At 56.5% G+C, this 22,192-nt stretch overlaps 2 protein-coding genes across 2 annotated transcripts; both read left to right on the top strand.

Annotated features, from left to right (window-relative positions):
- Positions 1 to 99: 99 nt before the first annotated feature.
- Positions 100 to 13,809, top strand: DDB1 (damage specific DNA binding protein 1). The gene is made up of 27 exons (XM_042881958.1): positions 100 to 258; positions 995 to 1,143; positions 1,227 to 1,343; positions 1,777 to 1,998; positions 3,900 to 4,014; positions 4,104 to 4,201; positions 5,189 to 5,347; positions 5,734 to 5,817; positions 6,160 to 6,276; positions 6,611 to 6,713; positions 6,845 to 6,920; positions 7,009 to 7,117; positions 7,289 to 7,467; positions 7,565 to 7,728; positions 7,814 to 7,921; positions 8,269 to 8,476; positions 8,909 to 9,004; positions 9,204 to 9,315; positions 9,512 to 9,635; positions 9,944 to 10,108; positions 10,438 to 10,532; positions 10,689 to 10,859; positions 11,848 to 11,957; positions 12,117 to 12,286; positions 12,473 to 12,575; positions 12,917 to 13,040; positions 13,163 to 13,809. Exons 1-27 carry the CDS (start codon positions 198 to 200, stop codon positions 13,244 to 13,246), a joined length of 3,423 nt encoding a protein of 1,140 aa, XP_042737892.1. The 5' UTR covers positions 100 to 197; the 3' UTR covers positions 13,247 to 13,809.
- Positions 13,810 to 15,378: 1,569 nt separating this feature from the next.
- VWCE (von Willebrand factor C and EGF domains) lies at positions 15,379 to 20,362 on the top strand. Its single transcript, XM_042881978.1, is given in 20 exon segments — positions 15,379 to 15,631; positions 15,974 to 16,068; positions 16,137 to 16,226; positions 16,326 to 16,454; positions 16,537 to 16,653; positions 16,723 to 16,839; positions 17,041 to 17,169; positions 17,240 to 17,520; positions 17,604 to 17,697; positions 17,760 to 17,842; positions 18,013 to 18,160; positions 18,163 to 18,486; positions 18,633 to 18,718; positions 19,020 to 19,116; positions 19,189 to 19,271; positions 19,348 to 19,438; positions 19,652 to 19,734; positions 19,813 to 19,891; positions 20,001 to 20,203; positions 20,205 to 20,362. Coding segments are annotated over 20 exon segments (2,580 nt in total). The 5' UTR covers positions 15,379 to 15,521; the 3' UTR covers positions 20,346 to 20,362.
- The last annotated feature ends 1,830 nt before the right edge of the window (positions 20,363 to 22,192 follow it).

Here is a 22,192-nt window from a genome sequence, read left to right as displayed (position 1 = left end):
GTACCAGGGCCGCCCCTACACCTGCCCTCTCGTCTGCCCCTCCGCGGTCCTCCCCGGCGGGCAGAGCGGCGTGGGGAGCTAACTTCCGGTGACGTCACCGCGGCGGGCGGAAGGGGCGGTGGAGTGGCCGCGCTAGGCCGCAGCTCCCGGTGCGCGCCGCGGTTTGGTCGGTTACGGGACTCGTTGCCGTCTCTGCCATGTCGTACAATTACGTTGTGACGGCGCAGAAGCCGACGGCCGTGAATGGCTGTGTCACCGGTACCGGCGGGACGGGGCGGGGCTCAACGTTCACGGCGAGATCTGCGCGGCCTTGCGTTTTGGGGGGGCACTGGAGGCCTCCAGAGGCACACGGAGGAGTTGCCGGGGGGGGATGGGTTGTGGGTAGATCGGGTCAGCGAGTGATTGGGGTGTTGTGGGGAGGTGAGATCAGTGAGGAACTGGGAGTGTTGTGGGTAGATGGTTGCGCTGAGATGGAAGGGACATTATGGAAGTCTGGAGGTGAAATGATGCTCCTGGATGGTGTTTGTGGGGAGCCCAGGGGTGCAGGGGGACCCCGGGGTTTGTGGGTGCAAGGAGGGTTCTGGGAATGTCCAGTGGTTATCCAGTGGTGGGCATTGGGGTTGATGCGGTGGAGTGAGGGGCACCAGGGTATGTGTCTGGGGTTGCCTTGAGGTTCTAGGAGAGTGTGAAGGGCTAGACGGGATATTGGGCTCTTTTTTTGGCAGGAGAGATAGTAGGGAGCTTGAAGAGGGGCAGGGTGTTTCCCTGGAAGCTGCTGGGCTCCAAAGGTGGAGGATAGAGCTGAGCAGAGCAGTTTTGCTCTTCAAGGGTGCAGTGGGGAGGGGTCTTCTCTGTTCAGGTTTCTGGAGCTTGTGAAGCTGGTCGCAGTGGGTCTGGCAGGACTTTGAGTGCTGGAAGCTGAGTTTGGGCTAGGGAGGGCATCGACAGGGCCCCAGGGTTTGAAGCTGACGATCCATCTCTTTCCTTACCCCAGGACACTTCACCTCCGCAGAGGACCTGAACCTGCTGATCGCCAAGAACACACGCCTGGAGATCTATGTGGTGACAGCTGAGGGGCTGCGGCCTGTCAAGGAGGTGGGCATGTATGGCAAGACTGCCGTCATGGAGCTCTTCCGCCCCAAAGTGAGTGTGCTGGGGATGGGGGGTGGCTCCTTGCAACCTCTCAGAGCCCCTGTGACCCTCCCTCCTTCCCTCCCTTCCTGCAGGGGGAGAGCAAGGATCTGCTTTTCATCCTGACAGCCAAGTACAACGCCTGCATCCTGGAGTACAAGCAGAATGGTGACAATATTGACATTATAACCCGTGCCCATGGAAATGTGCAGGTGAGCCTTGCTACCACACCTACTCAAGTTAAAATCTTTCTGAGAAGGTTAGGGATCCATTTGTGGGTGCCAATCCTGGGGATTGGTTTTTTGTTGCTCATCAGTCAAACGATTTAAATGGTTTCCATCAGCTGTCAAACCAAGGTATTTTCTATCGTTTTCCAGGCTTGCTGTTAGTGAAGCTGAGCAGGGGATTATGGTCAGGAGGTGTAAGTGGGCACATCCTGTCAGTGTGTTTGGAAATAAGCACTTAATCTTTGTGCTTTGTGGTTCTGCCTCGTGACATAGAGGGGCTGATATCAGCTACTTCCAGCTGGGGCCGTGGGTGATAAGAGCACTGGATTTCCATTGGGTGGGCTCTGCTCGAGTGTATCAAAGCATTTCACAGCTCGCTGCTTTTTCTCTTGCCCGCCTCCGTGGATCTCCCCTTCAGGATCGCATCGGTCGTCCCTCAGAGACCGGTATCATCGGCATCATTGACCCAGAGTGCCGGATGATTGGCCTGCGGCTCTACGATGGCCTCTTCAAGGTCATCCCCCTGGACCGTGAGAACAAGGAGCTGAAGGCTTTTAACATCCGCCTGGAGGAGCTCCAGGTCATCGACGTGAAGTTCCTCTATGGCTGTCAGGCCCCAACCATCTGCTTCGTCTATCAGGTACCTTGTTCTCGATCCTGAAATCGGTGTTTCCAAGGGTCTTCCAAAGGGGCTGAAGCGTTGGCAGTGTCCTGAAGCTTGCTCAAAGCAGTGCTATAAGAATGGGTGGGCAGAGCTAGAGATGCTTCTGGCTCCCACAGGCTTGTTTTGTAGCTGAAGGAAGTCTTCCTGGGCCAGCACAGGATGGTGGTGTGAATTCAGTTCGTTTTCACTGCAGCTCTTAGTTCTCATAGAATCAAAAAATGGCCAGGGTTGGAAGGGACCTCAAGGATCATGAATCTCCAACCCCCCTGCCACATGCAGGGCCAACCTCCACATACAATACTAGACCAGGCTGCCCAGGGCCCCATCCAATCTGGCCTTGAATACCTCCAGGGACGGGGCATCCACAGCCTTTCTGGGCAGCTGTTCCAGTACCTCACCACTCTCTCTGTGAAGAACTTCCCCCTGACGTCCAACCTAAATCTTCCTTTCTTCAACTTAAAACCATTTCCCCTTGTCCTGCAGTTATCTACCCTTTCAAGGAGTTGAGTCCCCCTCCTGTTTATAGGCTTCTTTTGCCATGTGGCAGCAGCACTCTCCTTCCTCAGAATCATGGAATGCTTGGGTTGGAAGAGACTTACAAGCCCGCTCAGCCCAACCACTGGTGTGGACAGGGTTGCCCAAGGTCCCATCCAGCCTGGCCTTGAGCACCTCCAGTGGTGGGGCATCAGCACAAGCCGCAGCTCTCCCTTGTCATCTCAAACAGCTTTCAGAACACGTGGCAGTGCTGTTTCTGTCTGAATGAGGAATGTATGTGTGTGGAGTCTTTATCCCCCACACCCACATCAACTTTGAGGTTTGAAATAAAGCTCAGCCCATCCTCGCTCCAGATCTATGCAGCGAGGGTGGCTGATGATGCTTTCTGGCTTTGAATTGCTTAATGGGTGAGCTCCTCAGAGCCAAGAAACCTGATGGTGGTGTGCAGCTCTGAGAAGATCTGCATATCTGCATGGATTTGATTGGTGTTGCTGCTGTCTGGGGAAACTGAGGCAGAGCACAACTGTGATTTGGCCAAAATCTTAAACTCAGTGTTAGAGTTTAGGCAGAAGCACGAGTTTCCACTTAGTCCCCAGAGGTGTCATAAAGGAAGAACTTGATCTCCACACTTAGTCAGCAAGTGAAAAAGGTCTTGTCCCACAGGATCTGACATTTCCATGCTACAACCTGGTCTGGAAGGAAATATGTTAGTGATTTGTTCATTTTAAGCAGGTACTGTACAAATAAAGAGTAAATGAGTGCCTCTGTGTCTGTCAACTGCGTTTCATCCTTGCAGCAGGGTGAGATGTAAGTTCTGTCTGACTCATGAGGCGTTACGTAAAGCACTGGGGTTAGGCTGTCCCTGGGAGCCTGACTCTGTATGTGGAGGCGGAATGTATCCAAGCTGCTGCTTTGTCTGATTCCTTCTCAGTTTGTTAATCATTATCACGGGATTTGGATCAAGGAGAATAGCAGCGAGTGTCTGAGATAATCTTTGTGTAGGTTTGAAACCAGAGGAGGATACCACAGAGATGAGCAAGCTTATTAAAAAAAAACACAACGCAAAAGGCTTAAGAACTGCTGTTGTAAGGAATAAAAAGGTCCAGAAATGCCAAAGTGGTGTTAACAATTCCTTTGCCATTTAATGGTCCCACTTCAGCTGTAAAATGGACAGGATGTGCTCCAGCTGTGCTAGTTCCTCCTCTCCTGCACATCTGTTTCTCCTGCTGGCTTCCCCTTCTCAGTCAGCTGGCGCTGCCCTTCTTGCAGCACTGGACTGAGGAGTTCTCTGCAGGCTGTTCCTCAGCTGGACCTCAGGAGCCTCTGCTGCAGCGACATGAGGTTGTTATGTGTTGATGTGATGTTTGTGCCTCCTCTTTCAGGACCCTCAGGGTCGCCACGTCAAAACGTACGAGGTGTCCCTGCGTGAGAAGGAGTTTAACAAAGGTCCTTGGAAGCAGGAGAACGTCGAGGCCGAAGCCTCCATGGTCATTGCAGGTTAGTCCTGCTGCACATGGTGTCTTTCCTTCCTTTTCACTCTCAGTTGTGCTGCACAGGTTCACTGATAAGACTTCTCCCCTGCGCAGTGCCAGAGCCTTTTGGAGGCGCAATCATCATTGGGCAGGAGTCCATTACCTATCACAATGGAGATAAATACCTGGCTATAGCTCCACCCATCATCAAGGTAACACCTTAACTGTGCATTTCCTAACTTACTCCTGCTACAGACACTACTGAAATTCCCAGCTGAACGTCCTCTCTGAATCTAGCAGATTTTCAGTTGCCCGCTGGTTGATTACTGCTAAAAATCCTTGCTGTGTGTAATAAATGGTGCAAGTAAGAAAGCTTTCTCATTTGAAGGCTTTTGGACCTAGTGATAGTAGGTGCTTGTCAGTCTGTTTATCTCTCCAGAACAGCTTGTGGCTTTCCAGGAGTCTGTAAGCTGGAACCTTCTACTGTGTTAGTGATGGTGGGTCTCTGTATGGCAATGACCATTGTTGTGCTGTGCTCAGAAATCCTAACCTGGGAGGGTGCTGAGCCGCTCTGGTTCAGGAATTTCATCTGTTCTTAACTTTAGCTGTAGCCTAGTAGAGCCCCTTGCAGAGATTTGGTGAGTGTCAGTGTTCTGTCCCGTGCCCAGTCTGCATTCTGGGGTCTGAGGGATATTTGTGATCCCTGTAGTGATGGCAGTGTGTGCCTGCACTGGAGTACATGGCTCTGTGGAGTTCCTGGAAATGGTGCAAGAAAGCTGAAATCTTGTTAGGGCCCCAGAGAAAAAGATTAATTAGGAGGTGGTTTGGACATTGGTTGAGGCCAGAGCCTGGTTTCAGTTCAGGCAGTGAAAGATATGAACGAGCCCCTTGGAGACTCAAGTCCATGTGAGCATGGTTGGGGCACTTGTTCAAGGGGAAAAAGACTGACAGAGTTGGTGACAGAGCTTGAACCTGTGGTTTTGTCGGAGGGCTGGGCCAGTTCCCACATTCAAGTGGTGCAGGAAGCACAGATGGCACAGCTGAGGTGCTGCTCAGGGCTGAAAGAGAGCCTTAGCCATGACCAAAAGGTCCTTCCTGGGCAAATCCGTGCAGAGGAGCGCCCTGTGCAGGATTTAGCTGTGGCTTCGTGCCTCTCTGGAGTTGTTCCAGCGGCTTCCTAACAATTCCTTTGCATGCAGCAAAGCACAATTGTGTGCCACAACCGTGTGGATCCCAACGGGTCCCGTTACTTGCTGGGGGACATGGAAGGACGTCTCTTCATGCTGCTTCTGGAGAAGGAGGAGCAAATGGATGGCACAGTCACCCTGAAGGACTTGCGTGTGGAGCTGCTTGGTGAGGTAGGACACCTCTGCACCACCTACAGCGTCCCTGCCACTTCTCACTGGGGCCAGGGGGCTCTGCAGGATGCAGGTGCTCTGCAGGTGCCAAATAGTGGAAGTAGCTTCTCTGTGGAGCACAGACTGGGTGATGTTTTTCTCTCCACAGCTGTCAGCTCTGAACTTTCAGCTGCCAGATGTGGGCAGTTCCCTGTCTGGCCACCTGATTTTTCATCTTGCACGCTATCCCTCAGAGATGTTTGGATTCTCTGTGGGTTCTCTAAAGGGATCAAATTTCCCTCCCCATGCTTTTCTGTTACACTGCGTTCAGATGTGATCCTTGGGGAGCGTGGCAGTGCCCTTTTCATCTTCTCATGGTGGTTCACCTGCACCTTCTCAATTCCCAGACATCCATTGCAGAATGCTTGACCTACCTGGACAACGGCGTGGTGTTTGTTGGCTCTCGGCTTGGGGATTCCCAGCTTGTGAAGGTGAGTGGTGGCATTCCCCTGGCTTAGTCCTGTGTTCAAACAGGATTTTATACGTGCTTGCTTTCATCCTGGCCTCAAGAGCGATCAAACATTGAAATGCACAGCCCAAGGATGTTGTGAGTCACCCCACTGGAGCTGTTAAAGAAGCGTGGCACTGTGGGATGTTGTTCGTGGGTACAGTGGGAATGGGTTGGAGTTGGACTTGATGATCTTAGAGGTCTTTTCCAGCCTTTATGATTCTATTAGATATGCAAATACGTGTGGAGAAGTTTTCTTTTCCCTACATTCTTTATGCTCGCTGGGCCCTTCTTGTTGGAAACTGATGGTTGTGTTTGTTCATAGCTCAACGTGGACAGCAATGAGCAAGGCTCCTATGTAGTGGCTATGGAGACCTTCACCAACCTCGGTCCGATCGTTGATATGTGTGTGGTAGACCTGGAGAGACAAGGCCAAGGGCAGGTAATGTTGGCTCCAGCTCGCCTTTCTCTGTGCTAGGGATGTCTGGTTCTGGCAGATGCGTGTGGTGTGTCCACTGGAGGAAGGGACTGTGATTCATTTATCAGGGATTTAAGGCTTGTCCTGGTGCAGGGAAGGTTTTGAGGTCTTTCTCTGGGTGGGAAGGCTCCTGTTTTCACGAGGAAGGGTTTTCTTTCCTGCGCTGGGGAAGGGTCAACAGCCAAAGAGCTTCCTTTGAGAAGCATGGATGATAAGGATCCCAACTTCCCCTGAGCCTGTCACTGCAAGGAAGCATGGGGAAGCTTCCCCAGTTGGTAAATGCCTGCTTTTCCTCCAGCTGGTCACATGCTCGGGTGCCTTTAAAGAGGGTTCACTACGGATCATCCGGAACGGCATTGGGATTCATGAGCATGCCAGCATTGACCTGCCAGGAATTAAAGGTGTGTGAGTTGGTTCATTCTTTCATATACAACCCACCAAGTGGGGACATACCTCATGGCTGGGCTGCGGGCAGGGGACTTGCACCCCCTTTTGGATTATTCACTGTGAGCATGTGGTCTTTCTGTTGCAGGCTTGTGGCCCCTGAGGTCAGATTCTCATCGTGAGATGGACAATATGCTGGTGCTGTCCTTTGTTGGCCAGACCAGGTGAGGTGGGGTTAAGGCCATGCCAGGCTCTCAGCCTGATACAACAGGATTGGAGCATGATACAAGAGATTTTCTCTTTCCCTTCTAGGGTTCTTATGTTAAATGGAGAGGAGGTAGAAGAAACGGAGCTCACAGGATTTGTGGATGATCAGCAGACCTTCTTCTGTGGCAACGTGGCACATCAGCAGTTGATCCAGGTAACGCCCCTTCTAGAGATGCTTTTCCTGTTGTGATTCCATAGCCCTTCTTGGCTGTGGGTTATTTAGATCTCTGCTGCTCATCAGGGTAAGGTCTGCAGCGCTCCCCTGGGCTGATGGCAGACAGGAGATGTTGTTCAGGCTCTGAGCAGAGGTATTTTCTCTCCTCAGATCACCTCTGCCTCTGTGAGACTGGTCAGTCAGGAGCCCAAAGCCCTCATGAGCGAGTGGAAAGAGCCCAACGGGAAGAACATCAGCGTGGCTTCCTGTAACAGCAACCAGGTGGTGGTGGCTGTGGGACGAGCCCTCTACTACCTGGAGATCCGACCCCAGGAGCTCAGGCAGATCAAGTAGGTGCCCGTCTCTCTTCCTGGCCCGAGGGTTCACAGCCTTGACGCCTTCAGGCTTCCTGATTGACACTTCAATCTGATTTTTGCTTCCTGCCAGCTGCACCGAAATGGAGCATGAAGTTGCCTGCCTGGACATCACTCCTTTGGGGGACACTAATGGCATGTCCCCTTTGTGTGCCATCGGACTCTGGACTGATATCTCTGCCCGCATCCTAAAGCTTCCTTCCTTTGAACTGCTGCACAAAGAGATGCTAGGAGGAGGTAGGGCTCTCCTGGGACTGCTGGCAGCAGAGACTGACCTGGTGGAGCCACACGTGGCATCAGCCTTCTCTTCTGCTCCCTGCAGAAATTATCCCTCGCTCCATCCTGATGACAACCTTCGAGAGCAGCCATTACCTTCTGTGTGCACTGGGGGACGGTGCTCTCTTCTACTTTGGGCTCAGCCTCGAGACAGGTGACTACAGGGCCTAGCAGCTAGTGGGCTGCTTGGGAGGGTGTTTGGATTTGTGCTCACTTGCTTGTGGTACTTCTTTTTTTTTTATCCCCATTCTTCTGGAGGAGATCTGTCTCTTTCCTACGTTTTTTCAGTAGTTCCTTCTTCCTCGCTATGACAGGGTGGGGATTGGCTGTGGGCACTGTAAGTGGATTTCTCCAGGGGACTGTGAAGAAAGGAACCTGATGCTCGCATCCACTTCTTTGCTGACAGCCGGATGCATTCTTTCACGCTCATTTCCTGCCAGCATATCACGGCCACGTAGCTCTGTGCTGCCCTGCTCCCAACCTGCTGTTCCTTTCCTGCAGGCTTGCTGAGTGACCGTAAGAAGGTGACCCTTGGCACTCAGCCCACAGTCCTGAGGACTTTCCGCTCCCTGTCCACCACCAATGTGTTCGCCTGCTCTGACCGCCCCACCGTCATCTACAGCAGCAACCACAAGCTGGTCTTCTCCAACGTCAACCTGAAGGAGGTGAACTACATGTGTCCTCTCAACTCCGATGGGTATCCTGACAGGTGAGCCCGCCCCACAGCACGGCTTGAGGGAACTTGGGACTCTGTGTTGGCACAGGCTGCATGAGAATGTCCTGCTCAGGCCTGGTGGTACATCCACCTTGTCCAGAGGATGTGCCTGCCTGGCACTGACTGATCAAGGGAGGGCCTTCCTCATAGATACTCTTGCAGTGTATGACAGTCCTGGCCTGGGTACTCTCAGGGCACTCGTTAGTCCTTTGTACCGTTGGTGGGTTCTCACGTGAGATGTTTGAGGCCTTAAGCATTTATGTCTCTCTCTGCATCAGTAGCTGTAGAAACTGCCCTAATCTGACTGATGTGCAGTGCGGGAAGGGAACCTTGATCAACAGTTTGGGGGTGAGGGGAAGAAGGGAGATTCTTGGCTTCACCACTGGCCTTGCAAGCCCTGTTGCTCACAGTTTTCCTCCTTTACAGCTTAGCATTGGCTAATAACAGCACGCTGACAATTGGCACCATTGATGAGATCCAGAAGCTGCATATCCGCACGGTTCCCCTCTATGAATCACCCAGGTGAGCTGATAGTTTAGTTTTGGGGCCTGTGCTCTGCCGTGGGGAGAGCCTACTCTGTTGTGGGCTTGGTTAGCAAGCAGGCCGAATCAATGGCTTCTTGCTGAGAGCGGTCAGTGCAAGAGAGCAGTTCTGTTCTCGTTGCTACACCTTGGAGCAGCCCGTCCCGGTATCTCTGCTCATACAGCTCTTTGTCCTGCAGAAAGATCTGCTACCAAGAGGTATCACAGTGTTTTGGTGTGCTCTCAAGTCGTATCGAGGTGCAAGACGCCAGCGGGGGCACCACTGCACTCAGACCCAGTGCCAGCACCCAGGTGAGGGGGCAGCTGCCAGCTGATGCCTGAGCTGTGTTTACTGTAGCTACTCAGCCAAACCACAGGTTTGTGCAGGTTTTTCTGTTGCTCAGGCCTAGGGAGCTCCTCCCCACTCATCCCCCTGGTCCCCAGTTTTCTCAGCCTGCATGTACATGCCAAGTAGCACAAGGATGTGACACATCTTTCTGTGTCCCAGGCCCTGTCTAGCAGCGTGAGTACCAGCAAGCTGTTCTCCAGCAGCACAGCACCACACGAGACGTCCTTTGGAGAGGAGGTGGAGGTGCACAACCTGCTCATCATTGATCAGCACACTTTCGAAGGTACCAGCCCCATGTGCTTTCCAAATTCTGCTTGGATGTCCATCAGCATGTGGCTAAGAGCCGCACAGTCCTGTGATCTCACACGTTCCCTTCGTTGAAGTGTTTTTCCTCCATCATCGGCCATCCAGTATCAGCCAAAGGGTGTAGGTTTGAGGTGTAATGATTGGTGGCACAGGGCAGTGAGGGGATCACCAGACTCTGCACTTTGTTCAGTTTTAGAGCTTTTAGCTGCTCTTCCCGTGTGTGGAGGTGCTGCCTGCTGGCCCCCAAGGGACCCAGCTGTTTCTGTCTTTCCCTCTTTGCAACAGTGCTTCATGCTCACCAGTTCCTACAAAACGAATATGCCCTTAGCCTGGTCTCCTGCAAGCTTGGCAAAGACCCAAACACCTACTTCATCGTGGGTACTGCCATGGTGTATCCTGAGGAGGCAGAGCCAAAGCAGGGCCGCATCGTCGTCTTCCACTACTCTGACGGTAAGAGCAAAGTCTTCTTGTCTGGCCAAGTCCAGCTGCTTGAGGGCAATCAGAGAGATCTAAGCAGGTTCTGCAGGGCTTTGTCACTCAGCTGTGGGCTGTCACAGCACGTCCTCTCCTCCCCAGCTGCCAGAGAAGCCCAGGACTCCCTCACCAGAATCACATTCTGGGATTTGCTTTCCGTTGTCCTCCCATTCCTGCACTGCTTGCCCACAGATCCTCTGAGGCAGTGAGCAGCGTTGCTTGTAGCAGCTTGTGTGAACCCTCTGTGGTTTATCGGCCCTGGGAGCACAGTGCAAATAACTGGGTGTGCTGTGGATTGATTGCAGGCAAGCTGCAGAGCCTGGCTGAGAAGGAAGTGAAGGGAGCTGTGTATTCCATGGTGGAGTTCAACGGGAAGCTGTTAGCCAGCATCAACAGCACGGTAGGGCCCTCGTGAGACTGCAGCTTCCTTCCCAAGCATGTGTCAGAGTTGGGAGCTGTTCCAGCTGTGTGGCTGTCAGCTGGGTCTGTTGGCAGTGTGTCTTGGCTGGCATAGGTGTGAGTCCCAGCTCAGAGTCTCGTCCCTTCCTTCCTCCAGGTGCGCCTGTATGAGTGGACAGCCGAGAAGGAGCTGCGCACGGAGTGCAACCATTACAACAACATCATGGCTCTCTACCTGAAGACCAAAGGAGACTTCATCCTTGTGGGAGATTTGATGCGGTCGGTCCTGCTCCTTGCATACAAGCCCATGGAAGGAAACTTTGAAGAGGTATCAGTGCTGTTGGGTATTAGATTTGCAGTTGTTTAGGTCAGAAAAGACCTTCTTACCAAGTCCAACTGTCAACTTGTCTGCTGAGTCCCGTCGCTCAGCCGTGTCCCTTAGTGTCATTTAGAATCAGAGTCATTTAGGATGAAAAAGACCTTCAAGAAACAAAAGAACTCCACTTCTCCCATCACTTCACATGCATAGAAAGATGCTGTGATTTATCAGACAGTTCCAGAGATACTGTGTGTTTTCTGACAGCCATCAACACAAGGGGGGTTGACTGAACTGCAGGTGTGTTAGTTTCTGTAATGGTATCAAGCTGTTGAATGTTAGAATGAGACAACTTAGTGTTACAAGTGTTGGGGCTTCAATAGATGTATCCTTCATGGAGTTCAGTTGGTCAGAGGTGCTGGGGGTCCACGCTAATTGTTCCATTAGGCTTCAGGCAAGTGGAGCAGTGCTGAAGATGGAAAATGGAGGAACCTGGCTCAGCCCACCTCACCAGCCCTTTGAAGACAAGGGCGTAGGGTTGTGCTCAGACGACAGGACTACCTGGTGACATTCTTCTAGACAGACCCCTGTCTTTTTGGAGGAACAGATCCCAGGCTTTCGGGAGGCTGGGCTGTGTGTCAGCTGCTGGGGAACTGCAGGCCTGCAGTGTGTGCCAGGAGGGGGGAGCTGCCCGACGCTGTGCACTTGGGGAGGCTTATTGAGACTGGCTGCATCAGTCAGTAATGCAGCGTAGCTGGGAGTCGGACGGGGCGCTGGGGCCATCTGTGCACCTGTGCGATTGGCTGTAGCACGGTCTGGCCTCATTTGCCCTGGCATCATCCAAGCGCAGCTCAGGCCAGCGCCATCTTCCCAGAGGCAGTTTGTGCTATTGGCTCAGCAGAGAAGTCAGACTCTTTTGTGAGTCGTGCCTCACTCACAAATGGGGCTGCTGAGTGGGATGAAGATGCGCTTCGCTGCCCCTCCTCGTGTCCCTTTGCAGATTGCCCGGGACTTTAATCCAAACTGGATGAGTGCCGTAGAGATCCTGGACGACGACAACTTCTTGGGAGCAGAGAACGCTTTCAACCTGTTTGTGTGCCAGAAGGACAGGTGGGCTGGCAGGAAGGGAGCCGTAGCAATACATGGCAGGAGGGATGGGGTGTGTGTTGGGCAGGAAAATGGACAGAAGGATGCTCAGCTCTGAGATGGGATTCGGGGGAGCTCTCCTGCGCCCCCCACACAGACTGAGCGGAGTGCTTTGGCTTGCAGTGCTGCCACGACTGACGAGGAGCGCCAGCACTTGCAGGAGGTGGGGCTGTCCCACTTGGGAGAGTTTGTCAATGTCTTCTGTCACGGCTCCCTGGTCATGCAGAACCTGGGCGAGACGTCCACACCAACACAGGGCTCCGTTCTCTTCGGCACGGTCAACGGCATGATAGGTGAGGGGCAGGGAGCACCCTGGCCTGAGATTCTTGTGTTTCTTCTTCTCCCCACCCTTGTCTCAGCCCTGTCAGGGAGCAGCCTCCAACTGCAGTCCTGCCCTTCTCTGCCTGCTGGCAGCTGCAGCAGTGTGGTCCTAGGGTCTGCAAGATGCTGACCTCGCACCGCCCTCTTTTCGTTTATAGGGCTGGTAACCTCGCTGTCAGAGAGCTGGTACAACCTCCTGCTGGACATGCAGAACAGGCTGAATAAAGTCATCAAGAGCGTGGGCAAGATCGAGCACTCCTTATATCCTTCTGTGGTCCAACTGGGAGCCCATGCCAGTGGGTGCTGGCAGCTGGCTTGTGAATTAAAGCACATCTTGCAGGGCTTGAGAACAAACTGGGCTTTGTAGTGGTGCAAATGTTGGTTTGTCTCTGATCCCAGGAGATGGCTGTGCTTGAGGAACTGCGTGCAATAATGTCGAGTTCCCAAGATCTTCCTTGCCACACTTTTAGGGCTGTTTTCCAGACCAGTTCTGTGAGGCAGCATGGTCAGTCTGCCTCAAGCTACCCAGCAGAGAGGTTTTTTGTCTGGACAGGGTGGGATTGATGTCACTCCATGTGGATTTGGCTCCTTGACAGTGCCACCTGGAGATCGTTTCACACTGAGCGCAAGACAGAGCCAGCTACAGGCTTCATTGATGGTGACCTGATCGAAAGCTTCCTGGACATCAGCAGGCCCAAGATGCAGGAGGTGGTGGCAAACCTGCAGGTGAGGGGTGACCCCACAGATGGGGACACTGCTCAGAAATGGAGGCTGTGCTAAACCCTAAACACACGTCCTGCTGTTTCTCCATCACCTACAGGCGTTGTCATGCTTTTCTCTCTCTGCAGATTGACGACGGCAGTGGGATGAAGAGGGAGGCCACTGTGGACGACCTGATCAAGATTGTGGAGGAGCTGACCCGCATCCACTAGCAGGATTTGGGGCTTTTTCCTGACACCTTCCTCCATGTAGAGCAAGGGGCTTCCTTCCCCTGCCTGGCTGCACTCAGCGCCGGCAGCAGCCCTTGCCTGAGGGGAGTTGTTTGTTAGGGATCTGGGGGGCACCTTGCTGTTGCCAGCTTGGATTCACCAATCCTACGGACTCGACCAGTGCTGGGCTTTGCTGGTTGCTCTCGCTGGGTGACGCACAGCACTGCCCTTGCCTGGGTTCATGCTTTGCTATTGTTTTGTTTGTTTGTTTTTCTGCTTTCGTTTTTGATTCTTTTTTGATCCATGGTGGGTTTTGTTGGGGTTTTTTTTGTTTGTTTGTTTTTGGAAGAGGAAGCAAAGCTGCCTCAAGCGTGAGGGCTGGAGGAGGCATCTGGGGCAGGTGAGATCTGTGGGCCCAGAGCATTTCTCTGCGAAGGAAGCGGAGGGGGACAGCAGGACAGCACGCTCCTCTCCCTCCACAGCACCTCTGGCTCGCTCAGGGAGGGAATTTCTGGGAAGTTCAATTCGTTTGTGGAGTTTTACCAAATAAAGTAGTCCAAACGGAATGGTGTGCCCGCTGGTGCTGCCACGCTCCACTAAGCATCACAGTTGCATGGGATTCACAGAATCACACAGAATGGCCCAGGTTGGAAGGGACCTCAAGGATCATGGAGCTCCAACCCCCCTGCCACAGGCAAGGCCAAAAACTTCCCCATTTAATACTAGACCAGTCTGCCCAGGGCACCATCCAACCTGGCCTTGAACACCTCCAGGGACAGAGGAGCATCCACAGAGTCTCTGGGCAGCCTGTTCAGTACCTCACCACTCATAGTAAAGAACTTAAGGATTCCTTCAACTTAAGGATTCCTTCATTCCCTGGTGCAGCAGGGGCAGGGAGTACAGAGCTAGGAGCTGGAAGGGCACAATCAAGTCGGGCTCCATGCGGAATGGGGTCCTGCCCCTCCATACTCTGCATGTGAAATAGATTAATCATTATCCTGGCCTCCATTTGGCTCTGAGCTGCTCTGGCTTGCTGCTGTCCTGATTGCTGAGCAGTTGCCAAAATGCACGTGAGGGAGCTGAGGAGTCCCCAGCTGCCCTCTTCCCCATTGGAACCCATGGGGTTAACAGAGCCCCCACAGATATTATCCCACACTTAGGAGGCTCTGTGCCACCAGAGGAGGGGAGAATGGCACAGGACCCCAGATTGGATCCTTTCTTCTTGCTATGCAACTCAGGTTTTGCTCCAAAAGCCACACATGTGCATGCACGCCATGGTCCCATGCTAGCACAAGTTTTTTTCCCTATGTTCCTCCTTTCCTGCAGCAGCTAAGAGGTGGGCAGCATTCTAAAGTCGTGTGCGTGTTTCCAGCAGCCCTGAGCTGCTGGGCAAGCCTTAGGTGTGGGAAGAATCCGATCCACCTGGAGCAGGCTGTTGTTTGGGATGGGAGAAGTCAACTGACCCTCCACAGGCACCTTTCCTCTGCTGGAGGGCTCAGGATCTGTGCTTGGCCCTTCTCCCTCCCTAAAAGCAAACCCGGGGTGGCAGGTGCCACGCTCTCAACTTCCCTCCAGCCAGCATTTGATGATGCCCTGGGGTCACGCTGCAGGGGAAGCCTGGGGCTGCAGGCAGAGGGTCACCCCAGTGCTGTGCTGCAGGGAATGCTCTTTGCTCTGCACCGTCAATCATTTACCTGCCCTTCACCTTTGCTTCAGCCCCCGGCCGGGCGCAGGGAGGTTCGGGCTGGAGGGGTTTCAGCCCCCACGGAGGCCCTCGCCGCGCCCTTCCCCACTGCACTTTGGCTCCTCTATCTGCTGCGTGCTCCTCTTTGGTGGGTCCCCGTGCAGGGCTGGGAAGGCAGCCCAGTGCCGCCAGGAGGAGGAGGAGGAGGAGGGGTGGGGAGAGGCCAGCCCGGAGCTCTGCCAGATGTGGGAAAGGAGAAAGCAGGGGGGACGCTGAACTCCCTTCTCCCCCCTCCAAAGAGTGGGGACCCCCTCCCTCGGGGAGGAGGAGGAGAAGGTCGGTGGCGCTGAGGCCGAAGTGCGGCGAGGGCGCGAGGCTCGGCTCGAGCATCCCCACGCCCGTTCTCCCGCGCTGGGGCAGAGGAGGATCGGGGCCCCCCGGCGCGCCCCGCTCTGCCTCCCTCCACCCCCCGCATTGTTCCCGGCCCGGCGGGCGGGAGGAGGAGCAGGGCCAAGGGCCAGCATGCGGTAGGCGCCCCGTGCTGCAAGGCAGGCAGGAAGGCAGCGCTGGGAGCGTGCCGCCGGAACCGCTGGCATGTTGGTCGTGCTGCTCGTCCGGGCTGCCTGTGTGTCCCTGCTCCTCCCGGGCGGGCAGGGCAGGGTGTACTCCGGGAGGAAGAAGCCGGCCAGCTTTGCCGTGGAGAGGTAGCCTGCCCCCCTTTTCCTTATCCCTACCCCAGCTGCACCTGGCGATGGCGGCGTGCAGCGTTCTGCCCACGTGCGCCCCATCCACTACCGCGGATGGTAACCCTCGCGGGCTGCCTCTCCCCACGTCTCCGTCCTGCCCAGAGATGCCTCTCCACCACCCCTCCGTCCCACCGCATCCCGCAGTCATCCCGTTGTACCCCGAGACCCTTTCCTCAGATCCGTGCTGCTGCATCGTCGGCACTCCAGCTCCCTCACGTCCCCATCCCCGGTCCCCCATCGCCTCCTCACGTCCGTGGGGCACGGCAAAGGGTGACCTCCTCCTTCGCCGCCCGCTCCCAGGCGCCACGTGGGGCCCCACATCTGCTTCTCGGCTTTCGGCAGCGGATGTTGCCCCGGTTGGATGCTGGCTCCGGGCAGCGGGCAGTGCATCCTGCGTGAGTACGGGCGCCGGGGATGGCACCGGGTGGGAGTCCCCGCGCCCTCACGTTCCTGCGCCCCGCAGCGCTCTGCTCCTTTGGCTGCGGCAGCGGCTTCTGCATTGCACCCAACCTCTGCTCGTGCCCCGATGGAGAGCGGGGCGTCACCTGCCCAGGTAGGGGCCCCATCCCCTCCACGTGCCACGGAGCCGAGGGCGCACAGTTGGCTTCCAGGGTGCCCCCGGTGTCCCGCAGAGCCACTCTTTGCCTTCCAGAGCCGCTAGGAAGCTGCGGGGAGTACGGCTGCGACCTCTCCTGTAACCACGGTGGGTGCCAGGAGGTGGCCCGCGTCTGTCCCCTCGGCTTCTCCATGGTGGAGACGGACGCCGGCGTCCGCTGCAATGGTGAGCTGGGGGGAGCGAGGTGTGGCCGGAGGGGGGTTTCCAGCGTTCCCCAGCCCCCAGCTCCGTCCCTTCTCGCCCGCAGACATCAACGAGTGCCTGAGCGCTGCCTGCGAGGGGCTGTGCGTCAACACCGAGGGTGGCTTCGTCTGCGAGTGCGGCCCCGGCATGCAGCTGGCCGCCAACCGCCACAGCTGCCAGGGTCTGTGGGGTCAAGGGGCTGGGGAGGGCCGCTCAGCTGGGGCGCTGAGCCTCAGCCTCTGCCTGACAGATACTGACGAGTGCCTGGCCACGCCATGCCAGCACCGCTGCAAGAACAGCATGGGCAGCTACCGCTGCTCCTGCCGTCCTGGCTACCACCTCCATGGGAACCAGCACACCTGCGTGGGTGAGTGCTGCACGCGGGCTTGGCCGCCTGCTGCCACGGGCTGCACCACGACAGCTCCCCATGCGCCGTCACCCCTCCCCTACGTGCCGGCACCACGACTCCCCCTCAAGTGGTGGAACCCCAACCCTGCTATGTGCCTGTGCTGTGCTCAGTGCCACGGGTGACACCGCTGGGGACACCAACGTGTTCCACATCCCCCAGATGTCAACGAGTGCCGGCAGCCGGGTGAGCGCCGTGCCTGCCAGCATGCCTGCCACAACACACTGGGCAGCTTCCTCTGCTCCTGCCGGCCTGGCTACCGGCTCAGCAGGGACAGGGTGTCCTGCGAAGGTAACCGCCTGTTCCCCTACATGGGAACCCCCAAACTCCCCATGCTGACGCCTTTCCCCTTCCCTCCCAGGCTTCCCCAAGGCCATCCTGGCACCCTCGCCCATCCTGCAGTCCTTGCAGCACTCCCCCACACATATCCTACTCCCTCCTGGAGCTGGGGGACCCCGCCTGCTCCCCTCTCCTCACCTTCCTGCCGCGGCACCAGGCACATCCATTCCTCCCTCCCCTCACGATGCCATTGATCCGCCCCCTGGGACTCCCACATCAGCTCCTCTCTGCTGGCATCGTGGGGCTCCCCAGGAGCCAGGCGCTCGCTGGAATGAGCCAGGGTGCCAGAGCTGCAGCTGCCAGGTGAGCGTTCCACATACCTGCATCCACACATCTCCATATCCCCACATCCCCGTGCTGTGCCTGAGCTGTGCCCACCCCAGCAGGGAGGCCAAGTGCTGTGCGAGGCCATCACCTGCCTCATACCGTGCTCCCACCCTCTGCCCGCCCCGGCTGGAGGCTGCTGTCCCAGCTGCACAGGTGAGCCCTGGCACCCCCATTCCCATGCCCCCCTGTGGCCTGCTCTGACTCCCGGCTTGCAGGCTGCCTGAGCAACGGGGTGGCCCACACTGAGGGAGAAGTCTTCACTCCATCAGATGGAAACTGCACCATCTGCATGTGCCTGGTGAGTGCTGTGCAGTGGGACAGGGCTGGGGGCAGACCTCCAGTCCTGTCCCGGATGCTCGTGACATTGATGGGACACACTGGAACTGTGGGATCCAAATGACGCACTGCCACGTGCCAGGACTGACATCCATTGCTCATCCCATGACCTCCCCACATTCCTCTCTGCAGGCTGGCAATATCTCCTGCATCTCCCCCGAGTGCCCCCCAGGCTCCTGCCCCAGCGCCTCACCCCCCAACTGCTGCTCCTGCCAGCCAGGTGGGGTCCTGCCAGAGATTGAGTGGCTGTGGGTGGCTCTGCCACACGCATGGGGTCCTGGGTGGGCTCAGCTCCCCATCTCAGCCCTCGTTGCCTCCCTCCTGCCCAGCAAAATGTAGCTTCCATGGCCAGACCTACGCACACGGAGCCCGCTTCAGCTTGGATGGGGATGAGTGCACTACCTGTGTCTGCCGGGTGGGTCCGGGGCACTTCTTATTGTCCCGTGAGTGGCACAGAGCTGCTGAGTGATGCTCCCTTCTCCCCACAGAACGGAGAGGTGGAGTGCTCTTTTGCCCCGTGCCCAGTGCTGGACTGTCCCCAGCACCAGAGGCAGCTGCAGCCCGGGCAGTGCTGCTTCAGCTGCAAGGACCCCTCGCGCCCCTCGGGTGAGCTGGGGTGTGGGGCACCAGTTGGGAGAAATGGAATTGGGGATGCATTGCCACAGGGTTCAGGTGGTGTTTGTGTACCCACATGTGGCAGAGAGTGACAGGATGAGGTGCCCTCTCCCCAGCCATGTCCATGTCCCCACCAGGCTGCTTCGTGGATGACAATGGGGTAGAGTTTCCCATTGGACAGATTTGGTCTCCAGGTGATCCCTGTGAGTTATGCGTATGCCAGGTGAATGAGAATCTACTCTGTTTCACTCCTCCTACCTGTCCCCATCTCTATCTCCATCCCCATCCCTTCCGTGTCCCCATCCCCTGTCCTCATGCCTTGCCTTGCATCTCTGGAGTTGGCTCAGGGAAGGATGGAGGGTCTCTCTCCAGCTGCCTCCTGCCTTGGCCATGCTTCAGCCTCTGCTCTTCTGCCATCCCCAGCTGCACAGGCTTTCCACCCCCCCCATACTGTGTTAAAGCTCCCCCGCTGTGGGTTCAGCCTGTATGGCTTCAAGGTCTGTGCCACTTGTTCCCCCTCACAGGCTGATGGCTCGGTGAGCTGCAAGCGGACAGATTGCGTGGAGACGTGCCCCTACCCCATCCACATCCCGGGGCAGTGCTGCCCCGACTGCTCAGCAGGTGATGGGGACAGCAAGGGACAGGGTGACGACACAGGACTCCAGGCGCTGCAACCCCACTCTCAACCCATAGGATGCACCTACATGGGGCGGATCTTCTACAACAACGAGACCTTCCCGTCACTCCTGGACCCCTGCCTCAGCTGCATCTGCCTGGTGAGGCATGTGGACTTTGGGGTGTGGGCGTTTGGGCACCCTGACCCACTAATGCCCAGCCCCCACCTCTCCCCAGCTGGGCTCAGTGGCCTGCTCGCCCGTGGACTGCGCCATCTTCTGCACCTACCCCTTCCACCCCGAGGGCGAGTGCTGCCCTGTCTGTAAAGGTGAAATCCGGGGGCATGGGGACTTGGGGACAGGGGAACGTGGGGACACAGGGACATGAGGACAGAAAGACACGGGGACACGAGAACACGGGGACGTGAGTACATGTGGGTGTGGGGATGCAGGGACAAAGGGGACAGGGGGACATAGGGATGTGAGGACATGGGGACACAAGGATGTGTCCACCACCCCTGCTCCGAGCACTGTCCCCCTAGACTGCAACTATGAGGGCAGGAAAGTGGTGAATGGGCAAAGCTTCAGCCCCGAGGGCCGGCCCTGCATCCGCTGTACCTGCCAGGTGAGCTCACGCCTCCTTCTTCCTTGCACTCCTCATCCCCCTCATCCTCCTCATCACCCTCTTCCTGCTGTGCCACAGCTCGGGGAGGTGAGCTGCGAGGAGAGGCCGTGTCCTCAGTCCTGCACTGAGCCCACTGCCTGCTGCCCACGTTGCCAAGGTACCACCTCTGTATGTGGGTGCCCCAACCTGGCTTTTGTCCCCAGTGTGGGATGCAGGAATTTTAGGGGGGAATGAAGCTAAATGTGGGCATCTCTCTCTCTCTGCAGCAGACAGCCTTCTGCAGAGCAGTGACACATCTCCACTTCTGTCCCCATCCCCAACCCCACAGCCATCATCCCTGTCTTCATCTCCATCCCCATCTCCATCCCCATCCTTGTCCCCATCACCATCCCATGAGGGCACACCCCAGACCCCCCGCCACCGCCTGGCCCAGGTCCTGCTCCACACCAACCCCCTCAGCCCTTCTCTGGGGGGGGGAGCCCCCTCCCAACACCCCAAGCCCCCCATTGGGCTGCCCTGGTAAGGCCACAGGATCCCCAGCCCTCAGCAGCAGCCCCAGCTCAAGGCAGGACGCTCAGGAACAGCCTGGGGACGCGGACATGGACACATAGAATCACCCACACCTGGAGGAGGCTGCTGGATTAGCGGGCCTGGCTGGCCAGGCACAGCTGAAGATGGGGCACTGAGGTGCGCAGTGAATGCGCCGAGCAACCAGAGGTGGTGACACATCCTTGGGCAGTGGGCACAGGGACCCCCAGTCCTTCACCACTCCATGGTGCCAGAGGCTGTGGGGCTGGGGTGCCAGTGCTCTTCCACCCCCCAATAAAGTTACCCCAGTATTTACGCTCCAGGCTCCTCCTTGTATGCACCCAGCCCGGCCCCACTTGTTGTTGGGGACATGAAGAACTGTGCAGCTCTTAGGGATCTTATCACTCTCTACAGCGAAGAGGAGGTAATTACCTCAAAGGAGGTAATTAGCAAAAGGACAAGAGATGACGGCCTTAAGCTGCGCTGGGGGGGTCAGGCTGGATATTAGGAAATATTCCTATCGAAGAGTGGTGCTGCGTTGGCACAGGGTGCCCAGGAGGTGGTGGAGTCACCACGCCTGGAGGCGTTTGAGAACCATGGAGATGTGGCACTGGGGGACGTGGTCAGTTGGCACGGTGGGGATGGGTCCACAGTTCAACTGGATGGTCTTAAAGGTCTTTTCCAACCTTTATGGTTCTGTGATTCTGTGACTGATGTGCCTTAGGCGGCGAGCGCCAGCCACACCATGCTGTTGGCTGCAGTAGCGACGCAGGAAGATGTTGCCAAGGATCCATAGCTCACCTGTGGCCATGGGCAGAGCATAGGCTTCAAAGCCGCTCATGCAGGAGCCATCCTCCATCTGGGTGGATGGGGATGTAGTGAGTGGTGGGCAGCCCGTGGGAACGGTGTGCTGGGGCTTGGGACTCACCTGGAGGATGTAGGACTGGGTTGGCAGCAGGAATTGAGCGCCGGCGATGACAAAGACGATAGACAAAGATGGGCAGAATGGAGCTGCATCTTTCTGTGTGCTGCCATTGAGGGGACAGCCACCACTCTCCTGTCCTTGCCTTCATCCCCATGTGCTTACCAGACCACTGGGGCTGCGTGTGGCTCCCATCTTACATTGGATGTGGCGCACACTGAGACCAGGGCCTGCCGCTGTCCAGGATGGCGTGGCAGCCATGGATGCAGGCGATGGGGAGGCATGCATAGTGAATCTGGAGGCACGGCATGTCCCTTAGGCAGGCTGTCATCCTGGTGACAAGTCCCCCTACCCATGCCACGTGCCAGCACTACCTGTCCACCTTGATTTGCCGGTAGGTTTGGGCAGTCAGCAGGATCCAGCTCAGGTTCCCAGTGAAGTGGCAACTGTTGATGCCACCAAAAAACACAAAGCTGCCATTTCACTCATCACTGTGGAAGTGGGGTGCCCATGGGGTGCCAGTGCCCTTCCAGAGCAGAATTCTGCTCCCAGGTGGGAGCTGTGCATGCCTTGGGGTCAGCCCAATGCGAAGCTTTCACCATTGGTCATGCTTTGGCCCCAAGTGTGTTGGAGTTTGCCTACATGCTGCTAGTACCTACAGGGTGAGGTAGATGGAGAGGAGGTCCTGAGCCACCAGGCCTTGGCTCATCATGTTGTCAAACAGCGAAGTAGCACCGGAGGAGGCAATGTGGGAAAAAGCCAGTCCTAGGAAGCCATCAAAGGGCATGTGGACGAGGAAGGAGCCGGGCTCCCACTGGCTCAGCCCAACCATCTGGTTCTGCACCCAACCTGATGGGGAAAGCGGGGAGGCTTGGGGTGCACCACATCTCACCCCACCCTGTGCCCCCTGGATGATCACCGTGACGGTGTCGTAGGCCAGCACGCCAGCCATGCTGCCAGCACCATAGCATGGTCACGCTGCGGTGGGTGGAGGAACGAGCCAGGTCG

The sequence above is a fragment of the Lagopus leucura genome, unplaced genomic scaffold, assembly GCF_019238085.1.
Source record: "Lagopus leucura isolate 7727_CA_CO unplaced genomic scaffold, USGS_WTPT01 Super-Scaffold_100033, whole genome shotgun sequence".
NCBI classification, from domain to species: domain Eukaryota; kingdom Metazoa; phylum Chordata; class Aves; order Galliformes; family Phasianidae; genus Lagopus; species Lagopus leucura.
The sequence above is the reverse complement of the archived record's forward strand: the minus strand, read 5'-3'. Positions and strand labels throughout refer to the sequence as shown.